At 43.5% G+C, this 26,158-nt stretch overlaps 1 protein-coding gene across 1 annotated transcript in view; it reads left to right on the forward strand.

Annotated features, from left to right (window-relative positions):
* The window catches only part of ETV6 (ETS variant transcription factor 6), a 135,550-nt gene that overhangs the window by 70,698 nt on the left and 38,694 nt on the right, over positions 1 to 26,158 (forward strand). The window contains exon 3 of the mRNA XM_032106039.1: positions 25,321 to 25,485. Within this exon, the coding sequence (XP_031961930.1) occupies positions 25,321 to 25,485 (165 nt within the window). The remainder of the gene's footprint in view (positions 1 to 25,320; positions 25,486 to 26,158) is intronic.

Genomic DNA, 26,158 nt, shown 5'->3' on the forward strand with positions numbered 1-26,158 from the left:
CTCAGAGAGCTTCTTGCAACATGACTGCTGCTCACAGCTCTAAGCACACTTAATTATGTCTCAGTTTCTGTTCTGTCTTTCAATTCAGGGGCTGTGCTGAGAAATAGTTAGGGTTGTTAATATTAAGCTTTGACTGTTAGGACTTCATTCTAAGCATGAGCAGGTTTGTTTTTCTGAAACATGAACCGGGTGCTGAATGAGGTCACCACATCAGTAATTCTTCTTGCTTATTGATTATCTGGCACGTGCATTTATCAACAGCTGATAAATAAGTGAGAAGGATTTTGTTGTGATGTAGATCACAGCAGGTCTCAGAGTTAGTCAGCACATTTTAGTCTGTGAGATCAGATATACACCTAATACATCCACGTTCTTCAGTCACACCTGGGTGTGCTGATGGAATTCATGAGGTCATTCAGTCTGTGTGTGTCTACATCTGCTTTGTCAGCTGCTGGTGATTAGCAGAGATTTGTTGCTGCTTTAAAAGATGGATCTTGATCAAATAGCCAGTCACCATCCTGGCTACCTGATGTATTTCTTCTTTATACTATGTACTATGCCTACTTAAAAAACTACAGTCATCCCTGTGCTACTTTGCACTAGATTTCTGTTTCTTTGTATTTACTTGCAGATGGGTGTGTTTAAGCATGTATTTAAGTTTCACTGCTTTTATGTCTCACTGTCTGAGAATGGGAGAGGAAGATGGGGAGCTGCCAATGAGGAAATAGCGTCTGAAAGCTAGAAGAATGGAAATAGTGAGAAGTCAAGCACATTTTTAGGGAGGTGTAATGGGGAAAATAAAATCCCAATACAAATCTAAATGTCCCTAAAAGTGTTGGAATCCCGAGTGGAAACTAACTCCAGGTTCTTGAATATGTACACATGATCTGTGTATAAAACCCCAAGTTCTCTATGGATTGTACAATGCCCACAGCAGATTTTTCAAAATGCGTAAGGGTGATGACTTTTACTGGACAGGGTGTAACATTGGCACTTCCAGCATAACAAATTATCTGGTCCAGAGAGCAAAACATTCCAGGAAATGGTGCAATTGTATACTCAAAGTATAATAAATAGATCACTAAAGCTTTCGTGGCATTATTAGATATTCAGAAGAAAAGTAAGGACTAAAAGTAAGGACTAAAAGTAAGTACTACACTCACTGTAAGTGTCCAACTGGCAGTCCTTGGTGTCATGGCCTAATCTATACTGTAGATCACACGGCCTTCCTTGGAAGTGGGAAACATCTTCTGTAGTACCTGCTGGATTAACTCTGGCACTTCTCCTTTACTGCCTTGGATGGCTGAGTGTTTGAGGAGCAATCTTCAGCCATCACCCTGATGTGGGAGAGTTGCTGAAGTCTGGGTGCTGTGCTGATACCTGCATAGTCCATCACTCAGTCTGTGGTGACTCCCTAACAAAGCTTTGTCTTGCAGTAAGGTTAGCTCTGAAGTTTTTTCATTGCCCTGGGGATTTTTTTGTTTTTCTTTTTGCAAACAACTCCTCCAAAGCAAATAATCTCTAAAAAAAAAAAAAAGTTGAATTTTTCTTCGTGATCTGTTTTCCTTAAAAACTGAAGGAAAAGCTTTGCCTCTGAACCTGCATGTTTGAGCTCTTGATTGACCTGATCTAATGTTTGATAGTAAGGTATAATGTTTCTGATGGTGGCATAGGAGTATATAAGTTTGTCTGCCTTAGTCTCCCAGATAGGCCAATCCTGGAATGCCCTAGGCAGAGCCTTGACAGCAGGTAGAGAGAGGGGATTCTTTTCCTCTGTTTAGCCGTGGGAGTCTGTACCTGCAGTGCTTTGTCCAATCCTGGTCTCCTCAGTATAGGTAAGAAATGGACATACTGGAGGAAGCCCAGTGAAGAGCCATGAGGTTTATTAAGGGGCTGGAGCATCTAACATGAAAGGAGAGGCTGCAAGACCTGCAGCTATTTACCTTCAAGAAGAGAATGCTTGGGGGTGTCTTGTCAGTATGTATAAATATTTGATGGAAAAAAGTGAAGAAGACAGAGTCAGTGGGCACAAACTGAAATACAAAATATTCCATTTACACTGAAGAAAAACTCCTCAAGTGGGAGCATGATCAGTCACTGCAACAGGCTACCCAGAATGGTTCTGGACTCTCTGTCTTTGGAGACACTCAAAACCCAACTGGATGTGGCCCAGAGCAACCTGCTCTGGTTGACCCAGTTTTGGTCGGGAGCTGGACTTGGGGGTTGCCTTAAGATGCCTTCTAGCCTCATTTTTTCTGTGATTCTGTGCTGTGTGCAGGCTGACGAACCCCAGGAAAAGCCTATAGGAAGGAATGTCAGGCTACTGTTGATTGTTCTCCTTAGTCTGCTGTCAGGATAAAATAAGCCTAGCAAAAGGAGCTGATGTAGGGAGAAGAGGACTGAAGGGACTGTAGTCGCTAAGTGAGTTTCAGAACACTTTGGAATCAGAAGTGTTGACTAAATTATTTGAAAAACTCATTTACAGGATATCATCTATTCCCCTTTATTTTCACTGAAGTTCATTCAAAAATTCTGTCTTTTAGTTGAGATAGTAAACTCTAACTCTGCTCTCAAGTAGTGTGGAATTAGAACTTCAATGGTAGTGAGTTGTATTTACAGAGAGATTTAGGATCACAGGATAATTCATGTCAAAAGGGACCTTAGGAGGTCTCTACTCCAACCTCCCGCTAAAAGCAGGGTCAGCTCTGAGGCCAAAGTCCCTCAGTGCTTCATCAGGTTGGGTCTTTTAAGCCTCCAAAGATGGAGGTTGTATAACATCTCTGGGCAACCTGTCCCAGCACTCGGCTGTCCTCATAGTGAAAAAGATTTTCCAGCCTGAACCTTTTGCTCTTAGACTTTATTTTTTAGGTGAATGAAGGTAACAAACAGGTGCCTTTTGGCTTTTTCAGGGATTTATACGCAATGTAGATCTCTTACTCTCTTGAGCACTTCTAGGAGTTCCCCTAGGCCCTTACCTTTATTTCGAAGCATGGAAGGGCATCTGAAAATCTTAACCGATGTCTCCTGGGCTTCACAGCTTCAAGAATTTGCAAGATTGAAACTGAAATCTCTTCCCTTTCTAAAATAATAACTTTGTTGTGCTTATGAGGAATGATTTAGGATTGGGAAAGTCTTTGATTTGCAGGAGGGTGTGTCTGGTGTAATAGAACCGAAGCATTTCTTTTTAAGCATTTCCTTCTGTTAACTTTGCTGATAATGATGTGGTAAGATCAGAACTAGGGCTATAATTACATGAAGTTTGCAGAGAGAGGAAAGATCCAGAATTCCTTTCACACTGCCTAGCACATTTCTAGGAAAATGCATCTGTAAAATGTTCTAAAAGGCAAGGAAAACTTGTGTGTGGAATCTTAAAAAACATTGTATATGTATATATGAAACAGACTTGATTTCTGAATAATGTCTAAGGTAGAAAACCTCCCAAATCAGCTCCAGTAGCATATTTTTTCATGTGTGACAGAGGTTAATTTGGTCATGCTTGTTGCTCTAACCATAACTGCCTTTTTTTTTCTTCTTTGTGGCAGTGTTTGCTTTTTCTCTGTCCATTTCTTGTTGTTCCTAAGAACAGATATTTGCCAAAACAAATGTATGTGAGTGATAAAAGCCAAGAGGAATGTCTGTTGGACCACAGGAAATTTCCTGTGCAGGAAGAGATCTTAGGACTTCCTGTGGAACAGAGCATTGTGGGTCTGTTGGCAGAAGTCCCTTTACCACAGCTGCAATTAACCAGAAGAGGGTGGAAAATAGTTGGCACTGCCTTTTGCAGTCACATAGCTCAGAAGAGCCTGAACTAGACGCTTAAAGATCCACAGCATAAGCAAATGGTAAATCAGAGTGGGTTTGCAGATGGTTACTCTCAAAACCAAAACCAAAGAAAATAAGAATGGTGCAGAATTTCAGGTCACCTCTGCTTATACTCCCGTGCTTCCTGCCCACCTTACAGACTAACTCGGCGTACATGAGAATATCCCAAAGTTTGATGCTGCTAGAAGGAGACCTCTTCAATGATGCGTGTCATTGGTACAAGCACTTTGTACCCCACTGTAGCCTCATACGTTGCAGGATATGAGAGACATTGCTAGTCAGCCTGTACTCTCCAGCAGGGTTTTCCCATGTCCCTGCATGAGGCTTCCCAGTGGGTACTTCCCAGACAAGTTCAAATCACCAAACAAGCCATGTCCTACATGTTGTATTAGATCTGTGTGATGCCAGAAACTTGGGTTGATTGCCTGAATTTCAGCATGGAAGACCCTTCTTTTTGAGTGATCTTTATTTTAGCTTATAGCAGATGGGCATCTCTTTCCCCAGCCCTCTGGAACAACACTTGCAGGGAGCAGGGGAACTGCTTCTGGAAAGAGGAGTGAGGAGACACAAAAGGAGGGGCACAGGATGCTAATATAAAATGGTGTAGTAAAAAAGAAGGGAAGAGACAACGGGATAATAAGAGGAAATGAGTGTAGATCAAAGGGCAGAAAGAGTAGGGGACAGAAAGAAAAAGACACCAGGAGCACAGATTTTATAAAAAGGGAAACTGGCCGGTCTGGAGACAAATGTACTTTTTGTAAGAGTGTGTACAGAGCATGATTACATCCTACACAAGAAGGAATTTGTGATGCAGGGGATGTCAAACCCATTATTAGGTGATGGCAGAGTGAGCTTGATATGGACACTTGGCAGTTCATCCTAGACTGCAGTCGCAGCTTCATCTGTGGGGACAGTTGTGTGCCCTTTGTGTGTACCAGTCCTTGACCTCGCTGGGAAGGTGCCACAGAAAATTCCCCTGAAATGGTGCCTGAGCTGTGGTCTGTGTTCAGTGTGACATGAAGGCTGTTGACTCTTCAGAGAAGTCAAACAGAACCTGACTGTGACATTTGAGCTTCAACCTTGTGAGCCAAAGTTGACTACAGTGGTCTCACCTGGGAATTTCTAAGCCTCTCACGTAGCTTGGTTCTCCTCATGGAGTTTGGACTGTGACCTGGTGCCCTTGCCTCTGCTGCTTCAGCATTTGGTTTTTTCCTCACAGCTGTGTGCATGTTCACTCTTCTTTTGTACCAAGGAACTCTTTGTTTGCTTACTAAGTGCTTCCCCACAGGAAATTTCCTGTGATGGAAAGCTCTGGGGAAGCTTCCTGTCAGAGGAGAGGCTGCAGGGGGCAGATAACAGAGACACTGGAGGCCACAAACCACAGCCGCTGAGGAAGCGCCGTCACCTGGCGCTTTCTGCCAAGGGAGGTTGGGCGGCAGGAAGAGCCAACCACTGTCTCGAGTGATCTGGGCTGATAGGACAGGGGAACTACTCACTGGAAAACCCACAGCTGCCGTTGACTGCTGAAGCCTTCACTGAGGCTGGGCACTGTAACTTGGTGGTGTTGAACCCAGGTCTCTGAAAGCTATGGATGAACTTTTATCTTGGGGGGCTGCCCATGGGTCGGTTAGGTCAGCACTTCTCAGGCTCTGAAGAAAGCCTGTAGTTAAGTGTCCCACTGTGAGCTGCGTACCAGGAGTGGCTCTGAAGCTCACAACCAGTTGAGGAAAAAAGTCATTGCCTCATGGGAGAGCAGCACATTTTGATAATGTTGCCTATCTCCTGCCAGTTGTTTTCCTAAAGAGGGAGGGTCCCCTCTTTAGGTACCATTATAATTTTTGAGTCCATGGCTGACCCTAGCAGTCTCTAGAGAATCACTTTGTATCACTTACTGGGATTTGGTGCAAAAAGGATGGTCTGGCTGTCAAATAACTTACTGTGAATGGCACTCCAGGCTCCATCAGAGACCTCTTGTCGTTTTGGGCTGGGCAATACTTGGAGCTCCTAGGAACTCTGGACTGCAACTGCAACAGTGTTTGATCAGTCCAAGGCTGACAGTGCAAAATTTATTTGAGGAAAGCACCCTCGTGCTAGAGAGCTCTTCATAAGCATGCAAGCTCAATGGTCATGATGTTGCCTCTACAGTTGGGTGGGACCTTAGGCAACACTAAGGCAGATAAAACACCTGAAGATGACCTACATCCTTCCACAGCTCTTGCCTTTTAGCCTTGCAGTGCCTCAGATTGCTCGTATGCAATGTGATGGTGGTGCTTCTTTCTGCCCCCATTGACACCTCCTCTGTCAAACTCGGTGTAGGACTTTAGAGTTGCTAATCTGTCAACCCAGAGATGTGCCAGCCCCATAAACCAAACTTTGAGCTTCCCTCTCACCAATCCACCCTGTGTTCTTCTGCTCTCTTACAGTGTCCCTTTCAACTCTTCAGATTTTTCCCTCTGCCCCTACCATACCTCAGCATTCCATGCTGTCTGCTGAATTCATCTGTACCACACAATGATTTTTACAATTCCTCACACAAAGTTACTGGATCCTGGTAACATTCTTTAAGCCTCCTTGTTGATAGTACTCATCTCCATTTGTGATCTGTTGCCTAAATATTGCCTACACAATGGCGTTTGTTGTCTGCATGTAATTCTTCTGTAGGTTGATTTATCCCAGGCACGTATGACAATGTTTTGCCAAAAGATAGAAAACAGAACAATCTTCCATACGTTATCACCTTAATGTTCCTGTTCTTCTTCAGAGCTCAGCCTCTTGAATCTGGTGAAGGCACATCATTTGCTTCTTTGTTTTTCTTTTGTTTTATTTTAAATATTGAGGTTAAGAGCAAATTAAATGGGACTATGAAGTCCTGAAGGAACTTCTTTAGGTCCACTCCCCCTAGACTAGGAGAAGCAGGTGTTTTAAGCTCTTAGTTTTTGATATGGTATAATTTCAGTACAGCCTTCATTCAGCCACCAGCGACTGTTGTGGTTTGATTAACAGACTTGACTCAGAAATGCATGCAGCCTGGCCAACTGGTCCAGCCATTGGCTTGGTGACATTGGCCAGCTGGCTGTCATTTCCTGGCTAAAAGGGAGCCCCAAATTGTAAGTGCTGCTTCTCAGCTGTGGGGCAGACAGGAGTGAGGCACTGCTGGATCTCAGGTCTCCTGAGAAAAAAGCAAAGACACAGAGTCTTCACGTAGAGTCATACGTAGTTAGCAGTCCCCATGTTTTGTAACCTCCCATGGATCAAAAGTATCTGGGAAAAATTGCAGGCTCATTTTCTGGGATGAGTGGTTGATCCACTTGTTTTTCAGGTTTCCAGACAGTTCCCAGGGTAAGAACTTGGGTTTGATAGGTTTTCTACTTTTTACCTATTGTGGCTGATAATTTCTTTGCCAGGACAGAGACCAATACATTGATGTTGAACTCTCAAAATGTCCAGTGCCCTAAGACCTGGAACAGACTTGAAGAAAGAGAGGAAGTCTCTTCTGTACCCTCAATACCCCTCTGCTGGGCCATGTGGATGGGAAAGAAGTCTGCCTCTGCACAGGCAAGAGTGAGAAGAGCTCAAACATGGGGTGGAGCAGAAGGAAGAGCCTGCAACAAGGAGGCTGGTCAGGGAGATCAGCATTGCACTCTGGCACAGTTAGAATTCAAGAGAGAGGGATGTGAAGTTGAGCTAGGAGGATGGATTTCTGAATCTCGCCTTTCTTCTTCTGTCATATACACCTTCTGCTGCACAACTTGCTGGAAACATGAGCCAGGGTTATGGCAGGGTGTCTGATGCCCTCCTGGCAGTGTTGGTTCTTATAAAAAATGACAGTATATTCCTGCTGCTATCAGTTGTCCCTTTAGCAAAAAGTGGCAAAGGTCTGTAGGTTGGCTGTAAAAGGGCCAGCCCTCCTACTGCTGACCCATGCAGGTTTCATTATGATGCCACAATGGAATTTCTGAGGGTTTTTTCCTTCACCATTGCTGATACTTTAAAAACAAGGGAAAAAATTACACTCAGTATATTTATTCTGCATTATAGCTCCTAAGGTTTTAAAGGTGAAGAAATGTCAAATTAACACTGCATGTGAGTACATTGATCCTCCATTTACATGAGCTTTGCATATGCATTAGCATATGCAGGGTCTTGCAAAGTGTGGGCTCTGGGGCTACATGGATAACTTCACTAAATACTGGTAGAGAGGAAGGGGGATGAACCTTAGTCAGTAGAGAGGATAATGGCAGAATAAAGCACTGTATTGTTCATTCAAAAAATGTCATTTTGTTTTAATAATTTGTAATGCTAATAATACACTAGGAAATCTGTGATATAGTGTGTAAACATAATAAAGTATTGGGAAAATTCAAGTTCACTACAGATTGGCTATTAAATATTTGCAGTGAAGTGAAACAGCTCAAGGCTGCAAAGAAATGATCCAACTGGCAGGTTAATAAACTGAGAATTCACACCCTTAATTTGTAAATATAAATAGTGAAGTTCAGAAGTGAAGTCATTAATAGACCTTGTCTGTCAATAAACTTTCTTGACATTAATTTTTAATACTATAGAAGTAGTGTCTTTAAAACAAATACTTTTTAGAAGAGGTCAACAATGTAACATTTTTACTGTTTTCCCAAAATATTCTAAGTTGAAATAAAGAGCTTTTAGAACTGGTTATCAAATTGGTTCTTGCAACAATTATGGAAAAGTTTGCTTACCCCAAAATCTGTCTTACCCCAAAACTCAAAGTAGACCTTACAGTAAGTTTTATGAAACCAAAACACAAAAGAGAGCTTGCATCTTGAATGCAATGGATTAATGCCAACTTTGGAATATTGCAAATTTCTTCCATTTTATTTTTTCAATGGGTCTGATTTTGTATATTCAAACAAACTTTGTTAGGGTCTCACCATTCTCCTGAGTATTGTAAACTCTTGTTTTTCCTTTTCCCTCAATTACTTCCTGTGGAGACCAAAATGCTGCCTTCTATAGCAAAATCTGTGGTGTTACTCCATCACTTCTGCTTTGTTCTGCTTTCATGAACTGGGGATTTGGGAAAAATACCAATAAACTACATCCTCTTGATAGCTCTGTGTGGAGATTACAATCTGAGGAAACTGTCTGGACAAAAATAGTATTTCTCTCCTGTTTGTGCATTGCCAAGCACACGGGGGTCCTGGTTTATGACTGCAACTGAGACACTACAATTATGCAGAGTAATAATGCAGGCCTGTTGAATTAAATGATGAAGGTCATTTGATTTCAGTTAGGGTTAGCATCTCCTGGCCCTTCACATGGACCAGGGCCTGATAGTATGAGCTGCTGTAGGTAGGGAAATAAATGTGTTCTGTCTTTTTGTATAAACAGGGCATGAGACCCACTGGTTTAAAGATAGTTGGTATTTTTAAGCTGCCATGAAAAATAAGGCAAGGATTTGTTAGGAAGAACTTCAAAATGCGTTCAAATTTCAGCATGGTCCTTTCCAGAGTAAAAAAAATTGGAATTAAGGTGACACACATGAACACCAAGATAAAAATGTGTGTTTTTAAGAAAGAATTTGACTAAGAGAAGGATGGGTTTTTCAGCCATTTCTTTTCCTGGGTGGCAGTTATCCGAGTGAGACACCCCACTAAAATCACTGGAACTGCTCACAGGAATACGAGTTAAACCATGCAGCTCTCAGTGTCTTGTTTATTACTTAAACAAGACTTAAATTGATGCAATTTGGTATTCATCTTCCTTTCCACTCTTTACGAGGGTTGCTTTGCAATTTTGCATTTATCTCAATTTTTACAATGCAAGTATGGATATCACTTATACTTTTGTTTAGAATTACTTTTAGTTTGAATCAATGTCCATTGTTTATTTTAAAACAAAAGTAATTAGGAGGCTTTCATTTAAAAGCAGAAAACACACAGCCATTTTGACTGAATGTGAAAGGAGCCTATACAAAGAAAGCAGAATTCTTTTTGCACTAACAGCACAATTTTCTGTTTCACATTGTGTAAGAATAGAGTTACCAAAATGTACACCAGCTTTTTACAAGAAATGAAAATAAATCAGTGAGTGTTTAACAGAATTAATATTTGGATTAGCTAATATAAGGTTTTCCTAGTCCTTCTCTGGCACGCGGAGAACTTACGGAGTGGAGAGAGAAAGAAAAAGAAGAGGAAAAAAATGTATGCAAAGCCAGTTGAGTAGAGTTATGCAAATGACCTTATCAGGGCAAGCAAAAGGCCTCTCCACCATGCCTGCCAATTCGGAAATAGCAGCTATGGACACACTCAACTCCCTCTTCCTGAGGAGATGCAGCTTTAGCCTGTGGTGTTGGCAACCACACCATGAAAGGAGATTAAAAATTGCCTCCTCTTTTATGTCTTTTTAAGAGGTTGACAGAGATGTTAAATGAATCCTGGAGAGGGCAAGCACCCTGATGATATCCCAGTACCATTTTTTCAATCTTATTTGGGTTCTAGCAGATGAAGGGAGCAAAGGAACCACTAGGCTTTGACAGGGGTACAGAATTAGTCCCAGATTTCTCTCGAGGCACTGGTATCTGTCTATCCTGACTTCCATTCTGAAGGGAGAAGGGAAGAAGAAACATTTCCTGCTGTTCAGCCCGACTCAGGCTACCTGGTCAAGGTGTGCTGCTCTCTTTCTCTCGCCTCTTACGATTAAATTCCACTTAAACACAGGAAAGCAGCATCTGATCGTACACAGAGTTTTCCAAACACCAAAGAGTGTCAAGATTTATGAAGTGTTTTGTTAATTAACACAAAAGGAAGGCATTATGCTCTGATATTCTAGGAATCTTTTCTCACCCTTTTAGTGCCTTGCATACTACTCTTAGCACTGCAGCTAAGTTGTCAAGATTACCAGTTACCACTGATTTTCACGGGAGATGCAGACATGCTTTTCAAGTTTGAAAGCCAGTGTTTTCAAAACCTCGAGCAGACACTAACTGGTCTCTCGTTTAACATTCAGCTGGGTGGATTGAATTCATGGTCAATATGACATATTGGTGAGGATTTTTCATAGCTAGGGTTGGACTCAGTTGTCAGGAGGCAACTAGAGGGTACAGTCATATGAAGGGATCGGCTGAAGTGTTAGCTCTGGGTTGGCTGCGCACCCTGAGGCTGCATCCAGTGTGTTAATGCTGCTTTATTCAAGTTGCTGCTTCCCAGGCTTAAAACATAAACCATGTGAGTAGCATTATTTAAGAAAGAGGACAAAGACTGAAAAAAACCAGTGTGATCTTTTGCCACACTGAAGCAGAGGAGCATGCTAAAAAGAAGAAACCAAAATATTTTGTCTTCTTCACTTTGTCCCCATAGTGCAAGAGAGAATGTCCTGGGTGGAGGAATAGGATTTAGTCGAGGTGAATAGTCAGCAGAAACCTGTATGCATTGGAGCTCCCAGGGTGCAGGGCTGGGGGACCCACCAGCCCAGTGGGAAGCTGCAGGGAGAGGCATTCCTTAGTACCCAACAAAAGCTCCGAGCCTTGAAGGTCCTTCCTGTTGCATGGAGATGGAGACTCTGCCAAAAAACCCCAAAAAAACCTGAGGTCCTTCAAAATGATCAGTGACCTGAATTTGAGAAAGAACCAGGAATTTTGATGCAGAGCAACTGTGCTCCTTCTGTCCCAGTCAGGGTCAGCAGTGCCTCTGCCTCTGTGAGCAGGACAGCGTGGGCACTGCGCTTGTGTACCTTTGGCAAAACCACAGCAGCAGAAAAGGAACAATGCCTCAAGAAATGCAGGTACTTTGTGTGCAGCTTTGGGCTGAGTTCTCTGCTGATTTGGCCTCTGCCATGAAAACCCCTTCTCTGGACATGAACCAGAAGAGACAGAAGGATGTTCACATACACAGAAAAAATCTTGGTGTGCACTCTTTCGGGCTCTGGCCTCAGTAATGAATGTCTCAGTCCATTCTAGATCCTGTCTTTGTTGTTATGTTTTCAAAACTTCTTTCCTTCAAAGCTAGTTCCTACGTGGGGCTTTAATGCCCCTTCCTGAGAACAACCTGAGTGTCTCAGTATCACTTCTCCAGGTTAGCAGTCGTTAGGATTGCTGTGAGGATGCTGTTTAGCAGTGAAGAGTAGGCAGTGAAGCGACTGTTGTTCTGCAGAAGGGGGGAAAACAGTAACAGTGCTGTGATTTTTTTGTACAATGCATGCTGCTCACTCCTTATTTTCCTTCTGATAACACCAAGGTATTTATGTGCAAACAAAAGGTTCCTCTTGCCGAGTCAGCCTCCTCCTCCTCCCACCTGATTCCGTCAGCAGAGTTGCAAAAGCGTGACTGTGACAGTGCTAAATGAATAAGGCTGAGGTTGGATTGACAAGAGAAATCTCCTCTTCACACAGTGTGCACTCCTCAGGGGTAGTGGGGGGAAGAGGAAGTCTAGAAAAAATACAGTATGAGGCATCACAACACATTTTGTTAAAAATCAATCACAGTGCTTCCTTTTGAGAATTAGCCTTCGAGAGAAGTCATGTTTCTGGACCTTAATTAACAAATTTGGTCACAGCAGGGAAGACACGATATTGAACAGGACCAATGGCCATTCCAGCAGCTTCAGAAGAAGATATAAGAAAGAAATACTGTAATTTGTTAAGGAATAAGCCAGCTCACAAATAAACCTTTTCTGAGTTTCCATTGTTTGGTTATCCAAACACCTAAGTAACAAGAGTGTAAATCTTCTCTGAAACTGCATTAATGTCCTCAGAAACTCTGCATAGTCTCAAACATGGAGGACTTCATGAACATTCAGTACTTGGGTCCATATGCTCTGTGTTTATTATCTGCCAGAGAGGTGTGAGACATCTAGTTTGCAGATTTTCTCAGGGCTTCATGGAAAATTTTTGACACTTTGCATTCCTTAATGTCATTTTGTGTGAAATTGCTGAAGAAGGCTTCTCCCACTCCTCAAATTGACAATGTGCCCATGTCTGCATTTTTGCCCCATGCTGTCAGTGCCAAACTTGTTGACCCCATCCATGGGAGGGGGGGAGAGGGGGGAATCACATTAATAAGCAAAGCATTTTAGAAAAGTAGTTTTCCACTTGAAACTTGTTAAGAAGAAAGAAGAGACCTGGGAATGTCAACTTGCTTTGCACTGATGTGCAACAATTAGCTTAGTAATTTCTGTAATGTAGAAATTATAGAAGCAGGCATGAAGGGAAAAGTTAAGGCAACCTGAAAAGTTGGGTTAGAAGGTGTCCTTTCTTCAAAATGTAGTTCACCATCCTTCCCTAATGTTCGTGTTTGCTTCCTACCTTCTTAATTCTCCAGTCTTCCTTTTTTAAAAACTATGTTCCAAGCTTGCAAGTTGGTTGTGACTCAGTCTTCCCAGGAGAGCAAAAACTTGAGATGGTTTGGAAGTTACGATACAAAAGAATGAAGCAAAACTGGTTTGGACTTCGTAAACCGAGCAAGTCCTGAAGCATTGGAAAAATACAAGAGAAATTACTTCATGGAGACACCTCTGTTGGTCTCCTGACTTCATCATCATTGTGATTGTCTTGAGTTTTTGTGAATACAAGTGGTGTATGAACAGACAGACCTATAAATCTGGATTTCTGCAACAGATAAGATAAAATAATTAGACAAATGTCCTTCACAGAGCTGACTGAAATTTGCCAATATATGGTGGAGCACAACTAAGACAATTTTAATTAGATTGGTGAAAAAGTATTTCAACTTCATTTTCCTCAATATGCACATGATTAAGTTTATAAGTAGTTTCAGTTGGTTCCTGGGGACATGAGCACACCATTGTGCTGTCACTTTGCTTGTATGCTGAATCCCTTCCCTCTCCTGACTGCCCATATTGTAATGTCCTCCAGGCGGGGAGTCCTCCTGCTTCGGTGTCTTATACTACCTGGCACAACCATGAGCCATGTAAAGAAGCCATTAGATGGTGTTAAATATTTCTGAGAGGTGATATAATTTCACTCTCTTTCCCAATACTTAAACTTATTTAGCCTGCTACCCCTCACCCCTTCAAAAGAGGTGGCTGTTAGTGGGACTGAGAGGGGTGAGTTCCTCGCTCCTCCCTGCTATTACAGCTCCACAGCCAATCCCAGCTCAGCTCTGGGGCTCACAGCACACAATGCCCCTCTCCAAGGACAGGGATCCCCTTTCCCCTGGCATGTTTGCAGTAGTTTGTTGGTGATAGCAAGCACAGGGATGGCCATCGTTCCTGTGGGAAAGGAAGGGTGGGAAGGACAGAAGTCCTGGAGATAGGTTCACTGGTGTTGAGGTCACCGAGTGTCTGTACCACACAATAGGATTATGTGGCGCTAGGAATTGTGAATCTGGGATGATACCAGTTATCCATCATTACTAGGTGTATGCAGCCTCTCTCACTGCACCTTTACAGTGGCAAGAAACCCGAAAAGCAGGGTGAGACACAACCTTCTTGTGATTTAGCTCATCCATTTGTTTTCCTTTTCATTGAAAGCTTGATCCTTTACTGGAACTGCGCAGGTAAATAATTTGCCTCTATTGACATTGCAGTCATTTTTCCACTCTTGGAAGCAAGCCTTTCTCAGTGACATCATCCAGATTAAACTCATGTGATACAGCAAGCCCATGCATTATTTTTCAGTGGCATGACATGTTCTGTAACAATAGTGGCTGAAGCATTTTCTCTGTTTTCTGTTACCACATCCAGCTGTTATTCTTTTTGCACTTTGCCACCTCCCTGCCAGTTGTGTTGACCTAACTGTTAGTGCAATCCTGCTCTTAATCTGCTCAGAAAGCTGATCTGGGAGAAACCAATGTAGATACATATTTGAATACAGATTATCTCTCTCATCAAGAACACAGCATAGCTCTTCCGTCAAATGCACTGGCACATCAACATGGTGGCCAGAAAACATGACTAAGTCAACATAGTCACTGAATACTACATATTGTCCAAGCTGTCACCTAGGATGATCTTGTTTGAAGGACGTTGTAGTTACTGCAGACACCCCAGCACTGAGATAGAAATTATCCAAAACAGGATCTTGCATGCTGTCCAAATTGATAAAGTTCATTTCTTATTCCTTGGAAGAGTATTTTCAAGTGGTCCTGAATAAAAGTACTAATGCCTCAACTCCATATGACTTCCATAGACATAATAAGTGCAGGCCAGTTTTTTGGGGGCCCTAATGTGAAAAGTTAGTGGGTATGCTGACTAGCTTCAGAGCAAGCAGGAGTTAAATGCTGGAGAGGAAGCAATTCTCAAGCTGCAGCAAAGATAATCATGATAATTTATCATCTGATAATCAAAGAGCACACACTTAATTCGTTCTCATTATCAATGTATTTCAAGCACAAGTACCTCAGTACAAGAGGCCTTTCTGTGCACAAGTTGCACTGGAAGGTTAAAGGGCCCCATGGAAATGTGATGCAGTTCCTTCTCCTGAATGGGTGATGTGTTGTAGTGCAGTTTGGAGGCCATCTCAGTGGCCTCCTTGTCCCCTGAATGTGGAAAAGGGCCCCTGGCATCTAGAGCTGTTCTTTTAAACACTTCACCTTTCTCTAGGACAGCAGTGTCTTCTTGGAGAAATGACTGACAGTTTGTAAGAGCTGTAGGGATTTGGTTCATTAAGGAACCATCAAGAAATGAAGCTAAATCTGGAGTTTTTAATCATGTCAGAACTCCAGTTTGCAGCATCTTGGGAGCGAGAGATATCTGCAGCATGCTAAGAGTGGGCTTTTCCCTCCAAAGATGTGGTTCAGAACTAAGCACAGTGTGCAGTGTCCAAAGTTGTAATTTGTACAGTTTCCACCAGTAATTTAATATTTAATGTCACCTGAAGACAGGTCTTTGCATAAAGCACAGAAGAACTCGTGTACTGGTGTGTTGAAGCAGGCTGTCATAGCCCTCCTGCATTAGGGCTCTGCAGAGAATGCCTGCATGGGCAAGACATCCAAAAGCAAAATCAGTTCCAGTAAAAGTATGACATACTTTTACCACATGCTGGTGGTAATTTTTTTTCTACGGTGATTTGCTTAATGATTACAGGCAAAGTAAGCCATGGTTCTGGGCTGTGCTGCCAAAATCTGCTTTTACAGTAGCAGCACAAGTGCAGCTGCAGCTCATGAGCCTTGGAGCCCCAGTGCGGAGGAAGCCAACAGATGACATCTTGCTGTTACTGCATAGACTGTTCTGTAGTGGAGCTGGCCTCACATTCCCTGGAAACAGCCTGGAAAACATGCTCTTTGTGTACACACTCCCCCCTCCCCAGCTCTCACAGTCACAGTTGAGTTAGGAAACAAAGTCCCAGCCAAAATTCCTCAAGGGAAAGGGACCCAACTTCTTCAGGATGTGAGCCTCTGAGAACAAAATCTCCCTGTGAGAAAAAGGCAGCTTCTTAATACAGAGGATTATAAAGTTGTTGGTGGTGTTTTGTTAATATATGAAACTGAGATTTCAAAACTTTCCACTTGATTCAGCTGTACTAAAAGGACTTCCGGACCTCTCTCTTACAAAACTGTAGGATCTCTTTAAATTTGCAGTCATCAGGAGATCAAGGTGACGTAGCTGATGGTAGGTTAAAGTGATATATTGCTGAAAGGAACCATCTTAATTTTAGGCAGCTGTATTCATTGCAGCTAGCAACTATTTCTTCAGTTTTTCGTATCTTTCAGCAGTGTTGATCAGGTACCTAAACCTGTAGCTTCCAGTTCTGTCGCCAGCATTACTGCCACATACTGTAAGCCTGGTAATAACCTGAGTGCTCTGCTCCACTGTACAGCAATTAGGCAGCAGGCAAAAGACTTAAGTAAAACCGTATGTAGGTCAAGACTACCAAGATCAATTTATTTCTGATTACTTACAAATCTTCAACACCTCAGCCCGAGATTGTGTTAAAAGAAAGAACCAGCACGTATTGGCAGTTCATTCTAATATGGGGTTGGGTTGTTTACCTTAAAATTACTGTTGCCAGGATGCATCAAATAATTGATACAAGAAGTGGGAAGGGAAAGTAGGTGTTAAGGATGTAAAGATGCTGTGCATGTGTCCAGTTCTAAAGAGGAGCAGAATAGAGTTCCTGGATTTGATCCCTCAGTGTATGGGCAGGCATCCAGTGCCTTTGTGCCTCCCATCTATAAAACAGATAAAACAATCTAATTTGTCTGCAGTTGAAAGGCACTGTGCAGTGTAAATGTGCAAGTGTTACTAAGTATCAGCAGTGGCCATAGCTAGTGCAGAAAAATTGTAAAGAATGTTTATTAGACCTAGAATTTTGACCTGGATTAAGATTAAATTGGTTTGAAACAATAAAGAGTTGCTGAGAAGAAAATGAAAGTATTTGTAATCCCTTGACTTCTGCTGGCAAAACTGTTTGCTTCTGGTAGCGTTGTCTCTTGAGCTAGCTAGCCTGTGACATTGTCAGGGCTCAGCTGCTCTTGTTTAGGATATAGTTTTTGCACATACAAGGAAAAAACCAACAGAAGACATTTCTTTCAGCTCCTTTTGGAAGGGAGCAGTAGGAAAGCAATGTCTGCTCCATGGACAACAGCCAAAAATTGGTTGAGAAGAGGTCAGGAGTAGATTAAGACTAACTGGGAGCAGATCCAAGCCAGGATTTCCCCCCTCCCCATCCCACTGCCACTGCTGGTGTTGCACTGGCTGCTGTGGTAGGAATGCCATGGTGTAGCAGCCGTGGGAGCGGTGGAGCGGCTGCTGGCAGCCAGGCAGTGTCCTGCTGTCCACGGCTCACTGACCCCTGCTACACTCTGGCCTTCTCTGAACGTGCTGCCCAGATGGAAAAAGCCAGCCTTCACCCTGCCCTGGAAGGAGAGCTCTTGTTAGGCTTCTAGGAAGGTTTTGCAAACAACATGAAAGGAAGCTGGAGCTGTCTGCGGAGTTCTCGAAAGCTCTTGGACATGGCTCATGGAATAAGTGCCTGGAAAACCCGCTGGTCTTTTCATCACCTCTGTGGTTGCTCACTTCTTTGGTAGCTTTTCCCTTTCAGAACCTCAAATCCTGGCCACTTCAACATACAAACCAGCACCATTATCTAGACTGGTTTGTCATGGCGTGGGTAAATACTGTTTCAGGCCACAAACAGCCTGTCAGCAGCAGGTAGGCTGCTCCAGCATTGTAACATTTTCTGTTTCTGACTAATCCCGAAGGGGGGCAGTGCACAGGGGATGGCAGGCTGCATCCTAATATCCACTTACTTCTATAGGTTCGCTCTGGATGATGCAGTGGAAACAGAAGGCAGACAAATGGTTGCTATGGGTCAAATACTGATCTCAGTTGTAAGAAACGCAGCACAACTGGCCACATTAAACTATTGGGGTCGCACTAGAGGCTTTAGTCTGACATCAGGTACAACTCCAAGCACTTCATGAACTGGTCAGCAGCATTCAGGGACTTTTCTGGACTTGCTGGGGCCGGGGGTCTTACACATAGCTGAGTAATTTTGTCTGAGAGAGTTACTTCATTTACTAACCTGTCTCTACATAGACAAGGGGTTGGTATAGAGTGAGAAAGAATATGTTCTTCATTTTGAATTCTGTTAAGTGTGGCTTCAAATTTTGTGGGGTTTTTGTACCGGTGACTTCATCTGCCATCATTAATCAGTGAGCTGTCTAAGACCAGCAAGCTAATTTAGAGTCCCGCTTGTGCATTTGATCAGCAAATGCAAACCATGTGTAATGTCAGCAGGTCACGCGAGGTGATGGAACATGGGATTTTCGCCTCAGTTCCAGAAAGGGCCATAGTTGCTTCCAGGAAGCTGAGCTTGGCACTGGGTGTGGGCAATTGAAAAGATTTATTTCCCTGTATGAGACCTCATTCTAATCGAGCATTTTCCAATCAATATGTTTCTTACAGACTTTCCAAAGGCTGCATTAGGAAAGCAATTTTATTTATTTTATGACCCTGAAGCCCTGAGGGATTCAGATGTCTCAGCTTCCCAGGGTCTCTGTACAGACAGTGAGAGGAGAAGGGCTGGGTAACAGGGCACCACACCAGCAAAGTCAGCATGGCAGAAACCAATGGCAGAGCTTCACTGGGTTGGTTTCTGCAGATGTCTGCACACATGGAGGCCCCAGAGCAGGCACAGTGCATGGTGCATTACCTGCACTTGTGCTCTACCTCTAATACCTTGTTCAACAGGACACCAGGAGAAGTAAGCCTGTGCCTTTTATTTCAGATTACTACTGAAAAAACGGTTTCGCCCTCTGTTCCCAGCAGTGTAGGAGGTTCCCCAAAGCCTTGTCATTCTGATTACAGGCACTTTTCAGATGTAAGGATGTGCAAACCTCACTTGTGGTCTCTTTTCCTGCCTGCCACACAACTCCTCTGTTCCCTATCCAATTGTTTTTTCCTCAACAAGACCTGTAAAGGGACATTTCCATCTGCTGCCATGCATTTCCTTTGTACCAGTTCATACTCACCTCCCAAATAATCCTCTCAGAGGATTAGCCAGGATTCACCTTTTCATTTTCTACCTTTGCTTATCTCTGGGGCTGGAAGTGCAGAGCCGGCTCTCTGCTGTAGGATGAGACAGTCCCTGCAACCCAACAGCAATGATTAGCCACTGCTTCTCCACTGCCTGGGTCAAGGGGCACCTGCTGCAAAGAGCAAGTGGTCAGGCACATCACTGCACACCAGACTTCTGTCCCCTGCTCATAACAGCAAGTGCACAGACCACCAGCAGTACAGGATTTACAGCCAGGGCTACATCTTCCACATGTATGCTAACCCCAGATCAGTCCCAGAGGGCACTTATTTACACGCTCCATCTGCATGGGAATAGCTAGGCATGCCACGGATTTCTGTCACCTCTGAGTTACTGGAAAGACTTCCCAAGAAAGAAGATCCTTACCCTTCCTGCCTTTACCTTCCATGGCAGTGATAGTTCTGAAGAACTGCCAAGCACCCTGTGGATGCTGGGTGATTTGGGGAAGTCACTTGGGGTAAGAGATGGATGCAGCAGCCCCGGCAGAGAAAGCACAGAATTGCTGCCGCAGGAGGACCTCAGTGCCCAGCCTGGCCCTCAGTTTGGGAAGCCCTTGAGCGTGAGCCCATGCTGCTGTTCAGCTCAGTGCAGCCCTGCTGGGGAGCAGCGTGGTGGTGGTGGTGGTGGTTCTGTCACGTCTGAGCACGGTACCAGAACAGGGCCCCTGGTCTGCAGCAACAATCTGTGACTCCGAACAGGGAACCGGAGAGCAGCACACACAGCACCAGGGCAGTGTTGAACTGGAGTAGTCTGAAGCAGCTGTGCAGCATTTTGCACTCCAGAGCATTTCAGATGTTAACTGGCAAAGTCTCATGACACCTATTTGCATTTTGGTAGTCCAGCATTCCAAACAAAGATGCGAGACAGGAAGGGACTTTAAAAAGTTTCTCTGGCAGAGCCTGAGAAAAGGATTTAAATCTAATTATATGTTTTTCTTCCAGACTGCATTGCCTTAATGCAGAAATTAAGACCAAAACACAACCTCATGCACCTCTCCTTGACATACACCATCATATGCAGAGACACATACTATGCTTTACAGGCAACATGGAAAAATTTTGTTAATAACAAAGAAAGAGAGCATCAGTTCCTAAAGAGTTACTTGGTAGGAGACATTCAAGTGTTCTGAACTTTTCCATCATCACTTTCCCACTAAAGGCTCAAAGTAGCTGCAGACATGAGCTGGTTTCCCTGATGCTGCCAGTGACGATGCATCTGTCCCTGGGTGTTTGGGAACCAGCTGCTGATTTGCATGCACTGGCCCCTTTGCTGTTTGCCCAACCATGCTAAGTAGTTTTTGGCGTGGGAGTGTGAACAATTCTGTCTGCCCTGCAGAAAGCAGAGATAAATGAGAGGTCTGTCTTTACCCTCTTCTCACATCATCATCCTGCCTGCCAGGCAGCCAGGCGTGAGGATGGAGAGCATAGCTGAAGTGGAACAAAAAGTTAGACGAAACTTACTATGAATGCTGTTTCCATCGTGCTTGTTGTCCTGTGGCTGTGTCCTCATCTTGAAACTAAAGCAGAACAGCAGCTTTCAGTGGTACTGTGTATCACATTTTGCACTGGATTTGTGTCCTCAGATTGTTCCAAAATGAGTCAAGGTGGAAACAGCCTGTAGTACATTATACTAAACATTTTAGGTATATGTGTTGCATACACTGAACATAGCAGCTCACACTGTAAAATGCATACTCTGTCTTCCAAACCAAAGGAGTTGCTGAGTGCAAGTGCTTTGCAAGATTCAAGGTTGGCTACATCTCTTCAAAAAACAAACTCATAACCCCACCAGAAGTCTGTGGTCAAGTGAAAAGATTGCTGGTGATGTAGTTCTAAGTGCAAAGGTTATACTATCTGAGCAGAGTGCTCTGTTTTTCTGACCTCAAAACCTTACCGTGCTTCAGTTTCCTGAGGGGCTCTGTCAGAAGAAGTGAACTCTTCAGAGACCATCAGCCTGAACTCTTCAACAGGCCAGTACATTCCTGTTTGTGCCCATGTCTGTCGGTGTTTAACAGGTTTACTGGCTACTTCTAAGTGTAAATTACCCCATCAGCCCCTCTCCATTGAACTTTGCTTTGCTGCTTAAGAATAGAAAGGAACAAGAGTGGATTTCTTCTGCACTCAGGATGGTTACCAGCTTGTGCCCTGCAGCATGAGAATTGATCATTCTCGTAATTTATAAGGTAGCCAGAGTAACAGGTGTTAGAAACAGGACTTCAGGTGAGGAATATGCTGCAGAAGTAGATAATCTATTAAGACACCAGTGCACCAGCCTGCAGCGTTAGAAAGGTGAGCACGGATTTTATTCCCTGTTTAATACATATGAAGCTGTCAGTTTATAAACATGTCAATAAATTATTCTATTTTACTCTGCTGGAGGTGGTGCTTGGAAACTGTCAGAAGACAGACAATACGCTGGATCTCCCAGAGCCAGATTTCGATGGTTTGCACGGCTTTGTCTGCTTTCAGCTATTGAGTTCAAGAAGTTTTTGTTGTTGTTTGTTTTTGTGATACACAGATAGGGAGACCATGATGGGGAATGTTGCCAGATTTCAACCAGAAGAGCAAAGGCAGAGATGGGAGCAGAGCCAGGTCTGACTCTCAGGTCAAAATTCACCCTGGGGAAGTCCATGGCCACCAGGAGATCAGTGTGGGAGAAAGGCAGCATCCCCCACGTCGGATCTGCACCTAGTGAAAGCAGCAAAACCTTCACACTGATTTCAGCAGTCAGTTCAGCAGGCAAAACTCTGCCCTCATTTTGCAACACAGCTCTCACTTTCCTCACTTTATTCTGCTTAGTAAATACCTTTGTTAGTTGAAGACAGTGCTGTTAGCTTTTGCAGAGAATAAAACCAGAGAGATAAAAAGAGCCCATTTTCTTCCACTGTGGGCATGACAATAAAAGAAGATGGAGAGAGGAAAATAAGAAACAGCATCCAAAGAAGAAAAATAGTATAAGTGGGATTAGGTTTTCTTTCATGGACAGTACAGGAAACCATTTTCAGGACCTACTGATAGCAATGTACATTGTGCTGTAAAATCCCTTCAGTTGCAAAGCCAACCATCTCATGACCTTGTTTTCACAAAACCAACTACTTCCTCTTAAGAAGGGTCAAAGAAGGTGGCATTGAAGTTTAGTAGATGCTATACTGCTCATGAAAGAATTATTTTTTGAATGACAGTTTCTGAAGCACTTTCAGCAACACTGCTGTGCACCCTTAGAAAAGACTCCTGTGACTGAACTGGTTCAGCCTCACAAAACAAATGGGCATGTGGCGGGGGCATGTTTTTTTGAGAAACTAACTTCCCAGGAGAGCAGCAGGGCAGGAAGGGAGGGAAGTGAGAGAATAAGAGATCCATCTAGGGAAAAGCAGTTTACTTATTTTATGGCACCTTATGTTTTCCAAACACAATGTATTTTAATTATGGGATTACCCCAGGGGTGGAGTGATGTGGCACATCCACCTACTCAGTTTAGCCATAGCCAAACTGAATTAGACTTGCCTGCTGATTCTCAGTAATTTCAAGTCAAGTGGTCCTAGGTCATATTACTTTGGGGCTTTTCTCACAAGTTTTAGAGGTGCTGCTGAAACCCAGCAGAGACCTCATTTGCAGTGTGAAGTGTTGGGTCTGTTTCAGTTGCCAGCACAGCTCATGGGGCTTATCCCAGTCTGTGTAACTTATTTGGCTGTTCTGGGTCTAGCACTGATCAGTCTAAAGCTCTCTTTGGACATGGTACTTTTGTACTAGTTAGACAGAAGACAAAAATAAACTGTCACCTGCACGTGGGAAATGCTGATCTGTGTTTGTAAAGGGAGTGATTTATTACATTGTTATCTATAAGGGAGCACACTCCTCATGTGAAGTTATTGTACAACTCTGTCCTTGTCAGCCCGATTTTCACAGTGATGTTTTCTTTTGTTTCACTTTCTGGTGAAGTATACATCAGAAGTCTGGTTAGATTTCTACATGACAATTCTCCTTTGGGCAATTTATTACTTGTATGGCATGGCAGAGAGAGAGGCAAAAGAAACCACACATGAGTATTTCAAGCACTCCTCAGATGGTCTTTTCAGACCCTTTCATATGTTGTGGTCTGTCTGCATCATGTCTCACTTCTTTCTCTTTTAGCTACAGCAGCAGCCTGAGGTCTGGAGTGTATTTTCTGCAGGAATAGCCCTTTATTCAGCAGAAGATAAACCTCACTCTGGCATTTTAGATGACAGTTTCCATGTCTCTTAGCAAATCTACACCTCACCCCAGTCCCTTCAAAAAGAAAGGTCCTACCGAAAACTCTGACCTCAATAAGCAGACCCTAATTCATAGGGGGAAGACAATTTACTTAATAAATAAATAAAGGCTACCACTTGTTTCTGTAGTACAATAGTATGCTACAGTTGAAAGCCAATGGAAATTCTTGCTACTGCCATGCAGACATCCCTTCCTTAGGTCAGCTCTGACCCTTTCTCAGGCACAATCTCAATTCCTCTTCAGACAGAGATTCATTTCTGTACGCAGCTGTGGCTCTGGGACTTTCCAAAGCTGTTGTCTGGGAATCTGGCAAAGCAGCAGAATGCAACTCACTTCATGTTACCTCTTGCTAAAACAGATATAAAAGGGTTGCCTATCTGTTAAAGAAGTAAAAACCAAACCAAAACAAGAGTGGTACATCTCTCCCAGGCTTCTTTTAGTGCTTGGTAGGAGGAGAGTAATCAGATCGCAGAGAATGGTGTGCCAGGAAGGAAATTTCTTCCCATGTGCAGCATACAATCAGCCAGGTGCAATACAAGGAAGGGAGGTTCGTCTTCCTCTGAAGCATGAGGTACTGGCTCCTGCCAGAGGCTGTGTACCAGAGATCTGATCAGATATGGCAAATTTTATGTTCCTATGCACAGTGGGTAAGCTTTGTAGTAAGTCAAACAATGAGTCATCTCACAAGGGGGAAAGGAAAATAAAGCTTTTGTTGCCCAGTGGATTGGAGATAATCTCTCTACTTGGTTATAAACAGCTCTTCACCATGCTGCCTTCTCTCCAGGGGAAGGAAGCTATTTTAAATTGTGTGTAAAACAGATATTGAATTGTCATACCTCCTAAGCTTCTCTGCCTGGGCCCAATAAAGGTAGCAGGCAAAATATCTTTGATGGTAATGTGGTTGGGCCTCTGTGAGTAAACATAATAGCCTAGGCTGTATAAGCTGTACGAGCTGGTTGGCAGAAAGGGAATGCCAGATTCTCCTTGGCACCCTGGAAAATCTGTGCCCAAACCAAATATCCCTACTATTTTACTAAAAAATGCTATACCCTCTTACATGGACATAGTTACATTGGTAATATTTTATTGCTATACAGGAAACACAGGCTAAAGCAGTGCCAAAGATGGCACAGTCTTGTCCCTGGCTTTCCTCTCCCATGTGGGAATGGCACCTGCTCACGGAATGGCACCTGGAGGAGGGGTGGGCCTGTCTGAATACACCTCTCTGGACAACACATGTGCTGATAATCACACTGTTACAGGGGCTGTGTTTCAGTAGCTCTTCCTTACAGACCCCACCCCAGCCACCTGGAGAGAAGCCACGGCTCTCTTGGATTTGACAACTTTTCATTATTCTTGATCCATGAATGTACAAGGGGTGTGAAGAGAGAGCACACCTCTCTTCCATGAATGGATTGGATGGCACTGAGGACTTTGCCTGCTGCCTGCTCTGCACATCAGATGGAACAAGTGGAGGAAAATCCTTTTGCACAGTGAAATCCTGGAATGAAATAATGTCCTGTGAGCTTTCTTCAGGATGCTGAGGCAGTTCTTGTTTCTCAATATAGCAGAGATAAACCAAAGTGCCTAAAATAACAAAGTATTTCGCAGTCCAGTGCTTAGAGTAATCCTGCACCAACATGACATTCCTCTCCTACACTTTCCCCTGAGCCTTTGTACGTTATGCTGTGGGGAGAAAGGGTGGATTCAGTGATGTTTGCCTGTGTTCCTGTGCTTCGTCTCCATCCAGTAACAGAACCATGGTCTCTTTCTGGCACAGGTTTGCAGCCGGTTTACTGGAGCAGGGAAGATGTGGCACAGTGGCTCCGGTGGGCGGAGAAGGAGTTTTCCTTGAGGCCCATTGAGAGCAACACCTTTGAGATGAACGGCAAAGCTCTGCTGCTCCTGACCAAAGAGGACTTTCGATACAGGTCCCCTCATTCAGGTGAGGATTATTTACAGAAGCTGTGATTGGAAAGAGAGGAAGCTGCAACAAAAGCTGAAGAGGGTCAAAGGAGGAAACAGTCACCTTTGCTGGGGTGGACTGGGAAAGGGAGGGCAGAGACAGTTGTATGAGGCAAGGACGAAAAGGACAAAGAGGCAAGGAAATCCTGATACACCTGAGTTGTAGGCATATTTGAATGCAAATTCAAACTCAAATATCCAACCTGTTTATAGTTAAAACTCCCTGCAGAGCTCTGGCAGCATTTTGTGACTTCCAGCTCTTCCCTGTAAAGGTTTATCTGTTCACAGACCCAACTACAGCAGCAAGTTAATCAAGTGCTCCAGACTCTTTAAGCAGACCATATTAGCATTTTGTCTCACAGTTGTCTTGGCTGAGGTGCTGCTAAAAGTGACTGCAAAACTCCTTCCTTGGGGGCTTTGCCTCTATTTAACAGCCCCTGTGGGTTTTGCTTTACTTTACCGTATTCTCACATGTGCTGGAGTCCAGCCACAGCACAGACAGGTGTGCAAATCAGTCTGCCTATTGCTCAAATTATGTCTTCATTGATTCACAAAGGAGATTTAGAAATGTGTATGTTGCCTGCCTGTATTTGTATCCCCTGTGGTCTGTGTGCTCCAATTTTACAGTCAGAGTAAGCCTCTGCCCTTCTTTG

The sequence above is a fragment of the Corvus moneduloides genome, chromosome 4, assembly GCF_009650955.1.
Source record: "Corvus moneduloides isolate bCorMon1 chromosome 4, bCorMon1.pri, whole genome shotgun sequence".
Taxonomy (NCBI): Eukaryota; Metazoa; Chordata; class Aves; order Passeriformes; family Corvidae; genus Corvus; species Corvus moneduloides.